The sequence below is a fragment of the Ctenocephalides felis genome, unplaced genomic scaffold (genome assembly GCF_003426905.1).
Source record: "Ctenocephalides felis isolate EL2017-DRISC unplaced genomic scaffold, ASM342690v1 CF-g0.4_SCAFFOLD_01492, whole genome shotgun sequence".
Taxonomy (NCBI): Eukaryota; Metazoa; Arthropoda; class Insecta; order Siphonaptera; family Pulicidae; genus Ctenocephalides; species Ctenocephalides felis.
Window position 1 is genome coordinate 49,736,872 of NW_020537646.1, and position 15,974 is coordinate 49,752,845.

At 32.0% G+C, this 15,974-nt stretch overlaps 1 protein-coding gene across 1 annotated transcript in view; it reads right to left on the reverse strand.

Moving 5' to 3' along the window:
* LOC113370316 (UDP-glucose:glycoprotein glucosyltransferase) overlaps positions 1-15,974 on the reverse strand; it is a 402,309-nt gene that overhangs the window by 80,852 nt on the left and 305,483 nt on the right. Inside the window, exon 16 of the mRNA XM_026610986.1 lies at positions 1,099-1,219. Within this exon, the coding sequence (XP_026466771.1) occupies positions 1,099-1,219 (121 nt within the window). The remainder of the gene's footprint in view (positions 1-1,098; positions 1,220-15,974) is intronic.

Consider the following 15,974-nt stretch of genomic DNA (forward strand, 5'->3'; position numbering starts at 1 on the left):
ATTGGAAAACCATCAGATTTGTTTGTCTATGCGCCAGGTAATCAAACAAAAAACATCGTTTACCACAAAGCACTACAATGAAAATTGAACTGATTTTTGAATTATGATTTACATTATTAAAATTACTTACTTTTAAATGCTTATAGTGTTTTATTTAATTTTTTTTAATTCACAGCGAATTATTATCAGGGTGACGGTTCTGTTCAGGATAATTTTTTGCAAAGAATAGAAAAAAGGTAGGCACAAAACACCGCCACATTACATTTTTTTTTGACGGGACGAAGTCTGTCGGGCCGGCTAGTTATAGATAAAATCATCAAATTTTCCGCATGCCAGTAAATTTTGTTTTAGATCTGTCAAAAATGCTAGTCAGCTTAAATTATTAAACTAGTGAGGCGCAGGACATCGTGCCTTAAGGCAAATTGTTGGTAGTTCCCGTATCAAAAAAAAAATTTTTTTAAAAAAAAAATAGATTTAGAGAAACTATAAAATTTTGACAAAAATTTACTTTTTAATAAAATAAGAAGATAAAAAAAAGACTTTGAAGAAAATGTTTTCTTTATTTTAAAATATTTTGAAAATTCTGATTTTTTTTTTCAAAGCAATCGTACTGCCTTAACAGCATAGAGACGAAATATCCAACCGCGTAAGCGCCGCGTCGCCGTCTAACGGATACACATTGGTACGGAATCCATAGGAATGTAAACAAAATTTATACTTATTGTTAAAATCTCTATAAAATATCTGATAATTTGACGCCCCGTATCTTCGAAACGGCTAGACCTGCCTATGCCAAAAACTAATCAGCACGTCTCCTTATCAACAGAAATCGAATGTTTTTTGAATAATTAAAATCGGTTGAACCGTGTTCCCGAAATCGTCAACGAAAATTTGTATTCGCACACACGCACACACACACATACATCTATTTTTTTTAAGGTATGCCAAAATGTTCAGAAAACTCTAAAACGTTAAGATATATAAAAAAAAATATTTTCGATTTTTTGCTATTACTATAACTTACCCTACGTGGAAGTTAATAAATTTTATAATAAAAATGTGTCGTGTTACATGAATAAGAAATTTATTGAACTTTACCTGCATATTTTGTGTAAATAAAGGCGTGGTAGGTATTCGATTAAATACTGCCATCGGGCCAGGTGTTGCTTTTCCACTCGAAGTAAATTGTATCTCGGGTTCCAAAACAAACCGATAAAAACTGAAAAAAAAACAAAAGCGCAAAACATGAGTACACGCACACACATATATATATATATATATATATATATATATATATATATATATATATATATATATATATATATATCTTGATATTGTTTATTTCGACTTTGAAACATTATATGATAAGGTTTTTCAGCCACAAGACGAACAAATAAAACCGTCCTGATTATAGCGTTAAAAATTATGGTTAAAAATCTTATTAGTTTGCTTGGGGATTCTTTTAGCATTTTGATAGTAATTTGGTTGAGACCAGGAGACTTGCCTGTTTTTGAATACCTAATTACTTGACATACTTCATTCAACGTGACTTTTTTTACGGGTTCATCAGATGTTGAGTCACTAGATAGATAGTTGCAAATAAACGTTTCTTCGTCGTTGGAGCACTTTTGAGGCGCAGGATGAAAGGTTTCACAAAGATATTGAGCAAATACTGAAGATTTTTCCAACGGATGCCTGGCCCAACTCCCATCCGATGGTCCTATTGGTGGTATTGTCAATATGGGTCTTTTGAGTTTTCTTGTCGCCTTCCACAGTCCATAGTTTGAGTCAGCAGTTACTGTGAGATTTTGCAGGTAATTTTTGATTTCCCCAATTTTGTAATCGTGTAAGACGTTTTTAGATGTTTACAAGCATTGTTAAATTTTCATTTATCATCAGGTTATCTCGTGGGTCAATGGTTGTGTTTGTCTTGTCAATCAATGGGTTTGTCGGTAATGTAGTCTATTATTTTAAAATTTCTGGAGTGTGATCAGAATTAAGATCAAGGCAAGAGTTGATAATTAATGATCTTTAGTGGATATTTTTTAATATAAAAAAGTCAAGCAAGTCAGGTAGTTTGTTGGGGTCACTCGGCCAGTAAGTAGGCTCTCCAGTTTTCATCAGAGATTGAATGTTTGGGCGGACAGTATACAGCTGCCAAAGACGTATTTACCGATAATAGGCTCAAAGTGATGATTGTTGCTTGCAGGTAGTCTTCAGAGAATGGCACGTGTTCATAATGCCTGATTTTAGATTTTATTAGAATAGCCGTTCCTGCATGGGCAGTGCCATCAAGGTGACGTTTAGCTTATAAGGTGTAGTTTGGAAAACGTGGAAAATGCTTTTCTGAAGCATGAGACTCTGAAATTAGCATAATATCTATATCATTGTTTGTGAGACAGTATTTGAATTCTTGAGTATGCTGACTCAAGCCGTTGGCGTTCCATAAACAGACTTTAAGTTCTAAAGCCATTATTTGGTTTTTGCTAAAATTGTAGTTAAAAGATTAAGCATGGTGCCCACGTGTTCGGTTAATGTTTTTAGCATGGTTTTAAGTTCGGCAATGTCATTGATATTACTATACATTACCTGATTCGTGCTGCTTGGTATTTCTTGTGTTGTATTTGGGTTTGTTTTTTGGCTGGTAACTCGTGAGTAAGATAAGCCTTGAATTACTGTAGGAATTTCCGATAGAGCTCTTCCTTGGAGACTTGTCATCCCCTGTAGTTTGCGGGGTGATTTTGACCGCAGAGTACACACTTGACGTCCTTGTTAAATTTGTCTTCCCATGTACATTTCTTGGCGTAATGTTCTCCAGCGCATTTAACACACCGTGGAGTCCGATAGCAATAATTGTGGGTGTGGTATCTTTGGAAGCGTGAGTACTGCACGATTTCTCAAGAAAAACGTTTGGCTTATATATCGACTTTAGTACTGCATAAGAAATTAATCTTGTAAATATCTTTGTTGTTACTTTTCTGTTCTAGGTCCACTGTAAAAATATTAAGTGAACACTTCGATATTCTGCTTCTTAGAGGTGAGATGCTCACTACTTTATGTCCCAGTTTTTCTAAGTCATTCCTAATTAAATCTTGATCGGTGCTGTGATGGAGATTTTTGATAATTGCTTTGAAAGTGCGTTTGCTTTTTTTCTTGGAATGAATGCATTTGAGTGTCTTCTTCCTTTAAGATATTTAATATTTTGTTATAAAGTTAACTATTATTTGAGTTAACTTTCACCTGGGTGTTACAGATAATTTTTAATCTGTAAAAGTTTTGGGCTTCATTTTCCAAAAGGTAAACAAGCGGCTTTATGTTTCCAACGTCATGTATGAATATTGGTGGAGGTCTAATTTCAACAAGTTGTGGGGCAGCGGGTTCTGGCAAATTGTTTAGAACTTCATAATAATTATTGGTTGGAGTAGTGTTTAACCAATATTCCTTCGTAGTCTTCATTTGAGGTGTAGTAGAAGTAGAACATTCTGCATCATCGTTTTTGTATCTCCTGTTGTTTACAATTGTCCACTCGTTGCCGGCTTCGATTTTGGTAGACATAAGAGGTGGGTCGTTGACGGTTTTGCCGTCAACGATACGAAACGGTTAACGGGTTTTCGTTAACTAGTTAAATAACTAGCTATTTTTCAACTATAGTTATTTTTAACGATTCAACGCTGGCAACGTTAAGAAACTGATAGGTGAAATAACTGTTTCATTAAAAGTTGGTAATATGAAGTTTGCTGTTATAAAAGTCAAGTTGACGTTGTCAACTGATTTGATGAATAAAAAGAACTAAATGTGAATTGTCACATTTATTACACACACATATATATATATATATATATATATATATATATATATATTTCACATTTATTATTATTAATACTAATGTTTAATTTAATATTTAAATTTTCAATATTTAATATTTATTTAATTTTTTTTCATTTAATCTCTAATATTTAAAAAACTTAACAGCAAAGCCATATACTAAAACATCGAATTTACATGTTATATAAAAATAGCAATATAAAAATATATAGTTATATAAAAATGTTATGAAAAATTAAAAATCAATTTTCAGGTTTGGTTTAAAAAAATTATTACAAGACAAATGCTATGAAAATTTTAAGAAAAAATATTAACCATTGAAAACTATAATAAATGTAATTGATTTTCTAAAATTAAACGATTTGGCGCTTGTTGCACGTTTCTTTTAATATGTACCCATACAACTGCAATATTATAAAAGCAGTAGCCTAACAATAAGCGATTTTCATAGAATTAGTTGATCCATTCTGACGCCAGACCTAGGTTTTTCCAAAGGTACCCGCGTACGTTCGTTTTCGACAACAAACAAATATCTATATCGTTGAATGGAACTAACTGGTCGCCATGTTTTCAACTACTTCGAAACCAGTTGATATTTATATTTATATTTATATTTATATTTATATTTATATTTATATTTATATTTATATTTATATTTATATTTATTTATATTTATATTTATATTTATATTTATATTTATATTTATATTTATATTTATATTTATATTTATATTTATATTTATATTTATATTTATATTTATATTTATATTTATATTTATATTTATATTTATATTTATATTTATATTTATATTTATATTTATATTTATATTTATATTCGTTGCGACGAAACGGTTGATTCGTTAACGAAGAAGAAACGGTTGAAAATAACCGTTCGTTGATTCCACGCCCATCACTAGTAGACACGTTGTTTTGAACGTCGCACGTATTATGTAATGGTAGGTAGCCTTGAGTAGTTGAGAAATATTGTTATCACATGACATCTCGATATCATTTTCCATTCTAATTACTGAAGGAATATTCAAATTTCTTGATTTATTGCCGATTTTATTTGTGTCGACTGTTTGAATTGTGTTTGTTTTCATTATTTTTGGAATTGTTTCTGCGTTAATTTTGATAGTTTTTTCAGTGTTTTTACTGATCCTGGTTTTATGTTTGGTTTTTATGTTATCTACTAATTTTTTTTTCACTTGTGTTTTCGATTACAGAAATGACGTCATTATTTATGTTATCAATGTTATATAATGTGTGTATGGGATTAGAAACGCACGCTCAGAGTTCGTTGGGATGGTTCCCATCGTACTGGATTGCATTTTTCTGCCCGTAGGCAGGGTCACACATATCACTTAAACAATACGATTATATTCACAGTATTATTGTTTATCACTTTAGTTTATTTATTATAAACAAAATTTGTATCGAACTCAAACCGAGCATGTCCCGCTAGAGGACACACGTTTTAACTGTAACAATAGAAATTTTGTACTACACTGCAGGTAAACATGTGACGTCACCACTGCACTAGCTTATAATTTGATTTTTCGATCCGACGGTTGAAGTTGATGTACCCAACGTTATCGATCAAATTATTCATAAGATCTATAATGCACACGGTGAGCAAAACAAATTTTAAATCGGTTCAGTATTTTAGGCGTCCATCGCGGACGTTAACTGTGACACTAAATTTATATATATATATATATTTTAAGCTAGCTCTATTCTAGCATTAATTAATTAATAAAACACCCTTTACTTCACACAAATACATTTAATAATCCACCAAATTAACACAACGCCGAACTGTTCTACACTCTAGTTACCGCCAGACTGACTCGCACACAGATACATACTTCTGTTCCGTACGGGATCAGACACTCTACATATGACACACCATAGAGCACATACACGTCAGGATAGACACTCTTGGCCGTTATATTCAAATGACAGACATACAATATTATAGTTCGGCCAATCCTGACCTCACAGGCGTCCCCGACTGATGAGATCTAATACAACAGTAATCTAAATCTAATATTACAACACAAATCATAAAACCATTACAACATAAATCATAAACCATTACAATATAAATCATATTTCATTCACTTATTGTCTCTACCAACTTTGTCGCCATCACTTATTGTCCTTATACGCCTATTATTTTTATACACTTATTTAATTTTAGTTCTAGCTTATTTCTACGAATCATCTCTAGCACCCTACGCAACACTTCGATATTCTCCTCAATTGTTTCTGTGGCCATTTTTAAATCGTTCATGTACACTATAACTTCACAGTTCATCATAAAACAACGAAAAATGTCACTTACATATCTCATAGGTACATTCGGGCTATTACAATACCCAAATGGCATACGGTTGTATTCATATTCTCCCTGTGCACACCCCAAGCTAGTGTATTTTCTACTAGTCTCAGCCACCACCACATGAAAGAAAGCGTTCTCCAGATCTAGCTTCGTAAAATACCTCTTAGACTTCGGTGAGTCCAAGCAATCATCTATTCTTGGACTGGGGTAAGGATCGCGCACCACCCGTTTTTCAGTCTCCAAATATTCCTCTCTGACCAGATCTCCTACTGTCGCGACCACTCCATAGCCATGCATTTCAAATGCAGTCTCTGGCTCTTCCCGTTTTTCAGTCTCCAAATCTTCTGCTGTCGCTATCGCTCCATAGCCATGCATTTCGAATGCAGTCTCTGTTTCTTCCGGCTTTTCACTCTCCAAATATTCCTTTTCCACCAGATCTCCTGCTGTCGCTATCACTCCATAGTCATGCATTTCGAATGCAGTCTCTGGTTCCTCCGGTTTTTCACTCTCCAGGTCTTCTACTGTCGCTACCACTTCGTAGTCATTTTCATCTGATATATTTATATTTGCTCCGTCTGTGGTAATCTCACCATCAATCGCCAATATTTCGTTAACTCGAAATGTAGTGCTGTCAGGCGCCACCTGCGCCGTACTCCGGACATTTTTGCAGAATCTCTGCTGATGCTCCTCATATTGCATCCGCGGCATCATATTGCATCCGCGTTCCTCCGCTGTCAACTCGTTCATTACACCTAACAGAGTTGCTAAATCCTTAAATTGGCTCATTTTGGCTTGAGCCTGGAGTGGCTGGTTGTCGAAGCCGTCTATCATATAAGCCAGCAAATCGGACTCCATAAAGCCCAACCTATTCCCTAGCGCCATCTTCTCCTGAAAGTATGCGCTAAACGGTTCCTGTTTCCGCCACCTCCGAGACTCAAAGCGCTTCATTCTAGTCATCCTGTCTTCTCCATTTTTGAAAAACGCTATTAGCACCCTCTTCAGCTCGTCGTATGAATATGTTGCATACTCTGCCTTGCTGTCATATAATCGCCTCGCCCGCCCCGACAGCTTCGATGTTATCAGCACCGCCATCTTTTTCTTAGGCACCTCGTATGCATTCCGGACGGCCTCAACCCGTTCAAACCACGCCTCGATGCATTGCTCAGACGACCCGCCGAATATCGGTATCGTCGCCAACCACTCGCTGCTCGAGATGCTATCGTTTTTATTACTGGTTGTCGCCCTAATAAGATTAATCAAGTCCGTCAACGATAGCACTCTTGAGGCTTCGGGCACCAAGCTCTCAGCATCACCACCAGTAGCCATCTCACCAAATCTTATTTTATTTTCTCAATCTCCAGTTTTTAATTACACACATCGCAGCTCCGCGACTCGCCAACGTCAATATTACGCCCTGCTTTTGATATTTTCTCTCCACTCTGTTCTTATTTTGGTTACCCACGTGCTAACCTCACTTTAGCACAACAACACAAACACACAAAACTTACAAAACTTACAAAATAACACCCGCACTTGTACGATAGCGAAGCACACCTTGCTTTCTATCGCACCCCGTAATTATAATCCGCCTGATTAATAACACGGGCACTCCAAAAAAAAGATTACTGAAATCGCCTATCTCAATAATCCACACCAATAATGTTCTCTAATAAAATTCTCCACGTTTCGATCCAATCCCACTTCTGAGCTTTAAGCTAGCTCTATTCTAGCATTAATTAATTAATAAAACACCCTTTACTTCACACAAATACATTTAATAATCCACCAAATTAACACAACGCCGAACTGTTCTACACTCTAGTTACCGCCAGACTGACTCGCACACAGATACATACTTCTGTTCCGTACGGGATGAGACACTCTACATATGACACACCATAGAGCACATACACGTCAGGATAGACACTCTTGGCCGTTATATTCAAATGACAGACATACAATATTATAATATATATATATATATATATATATATATATATAAAGCGAGAGGTTTTTCTTCAGATGGTGAAATAATATGATAAAAATTGTTTCTTGGGCATCCATCCAATAATTAAAAAAACAGTTTTATTGAAAAATGTTTTTATTAAGGAAACATACGTTTCGGGTCTAGATTTGACCCATCTTCAGTGCCCATATATGTATATATATACCCATATATATATATATATATATATATATATATATATATATATATATATATATATATATATATATATATATATATATATATATATGATAAAAATTGTTTCTTGGGCATCCATCCAATAATTAAAAAAACAGTTTTAATGCAAAATGTTTTAATTAAGAGAACATACGTTTCGGGTCCAGATTTGACCCATCTTCAGTGCTACAAATAAATATATCAGGGTTACAAATTAAAACAATATAAAAAATAATATAAAAGATACATAATTACAGACAAAAATAAGTAGAAACAATGTATATGAAAAGTATATATGAAAAACAACATAAAATAAACATATGTAAAGAAACTCACCATACAAATAAATTTTTTTAAAAAAATATAACACAAAGAACAACACAAAAATGTAAACGAAAAAATAAGTATGAAATAAAAAATTGAAAAAACATCAAGTTATGAAAATTGTAAAAATTAAAATAAATAATATGTTTTATTGTAAAAAAGGTTATTCCAAAAACACATCTTGTTAGTTTGGAGACAGAATTACGTATTTGTAAACGAGAGTAAAATGTGGGCTTACGTGTTTGCAGCGGAAAATAGTGGAAACTGTATCGTCATTGGATGAGAGAACGGGATAGAGAGAATTTTAAGGGTTACAGTTATGAAGAATTTTCCAGCGATCATGCGCAAGGAACATAGAAATTTTTTTTAAATATGTAAGTCATCCATAATCAGACGGTTGAACAAAGTTGGATCAAAATGAAATATGTGGATCAAAATAAAAATATAGAAACATAATAAAACCAAGATAGAACAATGTAAAAAATTGTGAAATAGAGAATTATATTAAGAAAAAGTATAAATATTAACTGAAAAAGATAAAAGTTAAAAAAAATCCCAAACCTCTCTCTCTACAATTAAAAACCTACAATCCCATTTCCCCAAAACTTTATTGTCTTCCCAAAATCCACAAAGACGGTTTTCCTCTTCGACCAATAGTTGCTGACTTAAATTCCCCTCTTTGCAAATTATCCAAATTCATTAGTTCAATTTTATCCAATATCACTCATGATTCTCCACATTTTGTAAAAAATTCTTTCGAGCTCATTCCCAATCTTAACTCCCTCATTGTACCATCTGATTTTTCCTTTATAAGTTTAGATGTGGTTTCCCTCTTTACTAACATTTCACCTGACCTTATTCTTTCTGCCATAGACCATAAATGGGTTGATATAAGTAAACACACAGAATTCAACTTTTCTTGGTTCCTTAAATGTATTAAATTCATTATTTCCAATACTTATTTTTCGTTCAACGATTGTTTTTTTAAACAAAAATTTGGCACTCCAATGGGTTCCAGTTTGAGTGCCCCACTTGCTGAAATTTGTATGCAGTTCCTAGAGAACTCTGCACTTAATACCTTGTCTTATGTACCTCTTTTTTACAAACGTTACGTTGATGACATTTTAACTTGCATTCCTACTTATAACATAACCAATTTCCTAAACTCTTTTAATAATTTCGACACACACCTTTGTTTTACCTTAGAGACCCAACTCAACAACTCCATTAATTTTTTAGATATTACCCTTTTTATAAATAACGGCTCCATCACTACATGTTGGTATCAAAAATCCACTTGGTCTGGACGTTATTTAAACTACCATTCCTATCACCCCAAATCGACTAAGATTGCATCTATCATCAACTTACTAGACCATGCCATCCTTCTTTCTCACCCATCACATTGGGAAAAAAATATCAATTTGATATATTCTACCCTTCAAAATAATTCCTATCCACTACAACTTTTACGCTCAGTAATTAATAATAGATTACCATTTCTTCGTAATAAATTCCGTACATCTTCCTCATTTACCTCCCATTCACAACAAAATAGCATCACTTCACAAACCCTTAACCCTGTTCCTGAAAATTCACTATCTCTCAATTCCTTCATCTCATTACCGTACATCGATTGCCTTTTCCACTCATGGAAAAAACTTTTTTCATCCGTTGGTCTGAAACTAGTGTGTTCGACTGGACACACTCTCACAGACTTATGCACTAATTTAAAAACTCCTACCCCTATTTCCCGCACGTCAAACGTTGTATATGTCATTGATTGTAATGATTGTTCAAGTTGTTATGTTGGAGAAACTTCACAATTTCTCTCAAAAAGAATGCGCCAACACGAACTTAACAGTCTTAACAGGAAACAAAATAAAACCATGATCACCGAACATGTCTCCAACTTTAAACATTCTTTTAATTTCACCAATCCAAGAATTATTCATCGAGAAGCCAACACTTTACGCAGGAAGTTTGCTGAGATTATTTTTATACAAATATTACCTACTATTAACAAACGTTTTGATTCGGCTTCTCTTTGCAATATTTACCGCGATGCTTCGAACAATTTTTTCAATATGCGCAATACTTCATAACAATTCTTTTATGTTATGTTATGTATATATGTATATATGCGTATATTTATGTATGTGTATATGTACATATATACATATTTATGTTTGTGGATATACATGTATGGGCATATATGTTGCATTTGTGTGTATATTTGGATTTTACATATATGTTGTAATTGCATGTTTGCATGTGGTTGTTTATGTTAGTTATGTTTTGTGTATGTGTATGCATTTGTACAATTATTGTGTTGCGTTATATATACATATATATGTTGTTTTTTATTTATTATTAACTTGTTTTTTTAACTTTTATCTTTTTCAGTTAATATTTATACTTTTTCTTAATATAATTCTCTATTTCACAATTTTTTACATTGTTCTATCTTGGTTTTATTATGTTTCTATATTTTTATTTTGATCCACATATTTCATTTTGATCCAACTTTGTTCAACCGTCTGATTATGGATGACTTACATATTTAAAAAAAATTTCTATGTTCCTTGCGCATGATCGCTGGAAAATTCTTCATAACTGTAACCCTTAAAATTCTCTCTATCCCGTTCTCTCATCCAATGACGATACAGTTTCCACTATTTTCCGCTGCAAACACGTAAGCCCACATTTTACTCTCGTTTACACATACGTAATTCTGTCTCCAAACTAACAAGATGTGTTTTTGGAATAACCTTTTTTACAATAAAACATATTATTTATTTTAATTTTTACAATTTTCATAACTTGATGTTTTTTCAATTTTTTATTTCATACTTATTTTTTCGTTTACATTTTTGTGTTGTTCTTTGTGTTATATTTTTTTAAAAAATTTATTTGTATGGTGAGTTTCTTTACATATGTTTATTTTATGTTGTTTTTCATATATACTTTTCATATACATTGTTTCTACTTATTTTTGTCTGTAATTATGTATCTTTTATATTATTTTTTATATTGTTTTAATTTGTAACCCTGATATATTTATTTGTAGCACTGAAGATGGGTCAAATCTGGACCCGAAACGTATGTTCTCTTAATTGAAACATTTTGCATTAAAACTGTTTTTTTAATTATTGGATGGATGCCCAAGAAACAATTTTTATCATATTATTTCACCATCTGAAGAAAAACCTCTCGCTTTATATAATCCAAGGGCTGAAAAATTGGACAATTTCAACTTAAAATAATCAAGATTTTTTGTCTTCTCAAGACACTGTTTTTCAAATATTCTGCTAGTTTCAAGACCTAACAAGTTTCCTCAAGATTTTTTGCAAGCCTACATATCAAGACTTTTTTGTTAGGACACTCAGAACCAATACTACACGGAAGTTACAAATCCAAGATTTTTCAAGAACTTTTACAAGTGTTTTTTAATTTTTAACAACATGAATTTTCAACATAACTATAATTTCAATGCTATATATGTAAATAGTGCTCTCCATACAAATAAGGTAAGACATAATAATAATCGTTCCTCTTATCATTTTCCAACTTACACACAGAGTTATAATAATTGCATTAATTCGTCAATTTACTGTTACAACAATTATTTTCATAATAGTTTTACAAATTGTATTCCTTACTCTTTTCCATCTTTTTTCGAGTACATTTTCCATTGCTATGGACCTACTGAACTCATTTTATTTAAAACTATTTCAAATCTTTTCTCAAAACTGGCTATCGTCACCAACAAAAGAACTTTTTTACTTCGTTGTCGCAAAGAAATCTTCTACCAAAATCTTTTGATTTCAAATTAACAAACTTTGATCATCTAAATTCCAATTATTTTAAAAATAAAAAGCTTTCCTTCTCTTTTATGTTGCTGAATCTAGAAATCAAACATTGCATTACTTCTATTGCTAACATAAATAAATCTTTAAATTATAACATCCAATCCTTATTTTCCACTTTTAATAACCATTTTGACATTAACAATTTTTTAGATTTCGAAAACTCTAGATTCAATAATGCTTTTAATATGTCAAAAAAATCCTTTATAAAAAAATTCAACAACCTTTATTCGAAAAAGACAAATGAATCCAAAATAAATATAAACCCTGATATCATCAATAAATGGGTAAAAAACATTTCCGATTTAGAAATCCCACCCAATGTTTTGAACATTTTAGCACTGGGTCCTAAATTTTCCATTCCACAACAGAAAAAATCGTTTAATTTTGTCAAAACACTTAGCTCTTTAGAATATAGTTTACGTAATTTAAAAGATATCAATGAAAAAAACCGCATTAAATCTATTTTTTGCAACCAACTTAATTCTTTTTTCAAATTCGACATTTCTAACATTCATCAACATAAAGAATTACTCAAGGACATCCACTTTTGCAAATCCTTTATCAAACAACACCCAGAAATTGTTGTTACCAGGGCAGACAAGGGTAACATCACTGTTATCATGAACAAAGTTGACTATATTTCCAAATCCATGACCCTCCTAGCTGATACAAACATTTACGAACCTTTAAATTCAGACCCCACCGACCTTATAAATCGGAATACTTTGAAATTCATTGATTCACTTATAGAAAACAAGCAAATTCCCAAACCTCTCTCTCTACAATTAAAAACCTACAATCCCATTTCCCAAAACTTTATTGTCTTCCCAAAATCCACAAAGACGGTTTTCCTCTTCGACCAATAGTTGCTGACTTAAATTCCCCTCTTTGCAAATTATCCAAATTCATTAGTTCAATTTTATCCAATATCACTCATGATTCTCCACATTTTGTAAAAAATTCTTTCGAGCTCATTCCCAATCTTAACTCCCTCATTGTACCATCTGATTTTTCCTTTATAAGTTTAGATGTGGTTTCCCTCTTTACTAACATTTCACCTGACCTTATTCTTTCTGCCATAGACCATAAATGGGTTGATATAAGTAAACACACAGAATTCAATTTTTCTTGGTTCCTTAAATGTATTAAATTCATTATTTCCAATACTTATTTTTCGTTCAACGATTGTTTTTTTAAACAAAAATTTGGCACTCCAATGGGTTCCAGTTTGAGTGCCCCACTTGCTGAAATTTGTATGCAGTTCCTAGAGAACTCTACACTTAATACCTTGTCTTATGTACCTCTTTTTTACAAACGTTACGTTGATGACATTTTAACTTGCATTCCTACTTATAACATAACCAATTTCCTAAACTCTTTTAATAATTTCGACACACACCTTTGTTTTACCTTAGAGACCCAACTCAACAACTCCATTAATTTTTTAGATATTACCCTTTTTATAAATAACGGCTCCATCACTACATGTTGGTATCAAAAATCCACTTGGTCTGGACGTTATTTAAACTACCATTCCTATCACCCCAAATCGACTAAGATTGCATCTATCATCAACTTACTAGACCATGCCATCCTTCTTTCTCATCCATCACATTGGGAAAAAAATATCAATTTGATATATTCTACCCTTCAAAATAATTCCTATCCACTACAACTTTTACGCTCAGTAATTAATAATAGATTACCTTTTCTTCGTAATAAATTCCGTACATCTTCCTCATTTACCTCCCATTCACAACAAAATAGCATCACTTCACAAACCCTTAACCCTGTTCCTGAAAATTCACTATCTCTCAATTCCTTCATCTCATTACCGTACATCGATTGCCTTTTCCACTCATGGAAAAAACTTTTTTCATCCGTTGGTCTGAAACTAGTGTGTTCGACTGGACACACTCTCACAGACTTATACACTAATTTAAAAACTCCTACCCCTATTTCCCGCACGTCAAACGTTGTATATGTCATTGATTGTAATGATTGTTCAAGTTGTTATGTTGGAGAAACTTCACAATTTCTCTCAAAAAGAATGCGCCAACACGAACTTAACAGTCTTAACAGGAAACAAATAAAAAAACCATGATCACCGAACATGTCTCCAACTTTAAACATTCTTTTAATTTCACCAATCCAAGAATTATTCATCGAGAAGCCAACACTTTACGCAGGAAGTTTGCTGAGAGTATTTTTATACAAATATTACCTACTATTAACAAACGTTTTGATTCGGCTTCTCTTTGCAATATTTACCGCGATGTTTCGAACAATTTTTTCAATATGCGCAATACTTCGTAACAATTCTTTTTTGTAATATGTATATATATATGTATATATGCGTTTATTTATGTATGTGTATATGTACATATATACATATTTATGTTTGTGGATATACATGTATGGGCATATATGTTGCATTTGTGTGTATATTTGGATTTTACACATATGTTGTAATTGCATGTTTGCATGTGGTTGTTTATGTTAGTTATGTTTTGTGTATGTGTATGCATTTGTACAATTATTGTGTTGCGTTATATATACATATATATGTTGTGTTTTTATTTATTAATAACTTGTTTTTTTAACTTTTATCTTTTTCAGTTAATATTTATACTTTTTCTTAATATAATTCTCTATTTCACAATTTTTTTACATTGTTCTATCTTGGTTTTATTATGTTCTATATTTTTTGGAATCCACATATTTCATTTTGATCCAACTTTGTTCAACCGTCTGATTATGGATGACTTACATATTTAAAAAAAATTCCTATGTTCCTTGCGCATGATCGCTGGAAAATTCTTCATAACTGTAACCCTTAAAATTCTCTCTATCCCGTTCTCTCATCCAATGACGATACAGTTTCCACTATTTTCCGCTGCAAACACGTAGGCCCACATTTTACTTCGTTTTACACATACGTAATTCTGTCTCCAAACTAACAAGATGTGTTTTTGGAATAACCTTTTTTACAATAAAACATATTATTTATTTTAATTTTTACAATTTTCATAACTTGATGTTTTTTTCAATTTTTTATTTCATACTTATTTTTCGTTTACATTTGTGTTGTTCTTTGTTTATATTTTTTTAAAAAAATTTATTTGTATGGTGAGTTTCTTTACATATGTTTATTTTATGTTGTTTTTCATAATACTTTTCATATACATGTTTCTACTTATTTTTGTCTGTAATTATGTATCTTTTATATTATTTTTTATATTGTTTTATTTTATGTACCCTGATATATTTATTTGTAGCACTGAAGATGGGTCAAATCTGGACCCGAAACGTATGTTCTCTTAATTATAACATTTTGCTTAAAACTGTTTTTTTAATATATTGGATTGGATGCCCAAGAAACAATTTTTATCATATATATATATATATATATATATATATATATATAT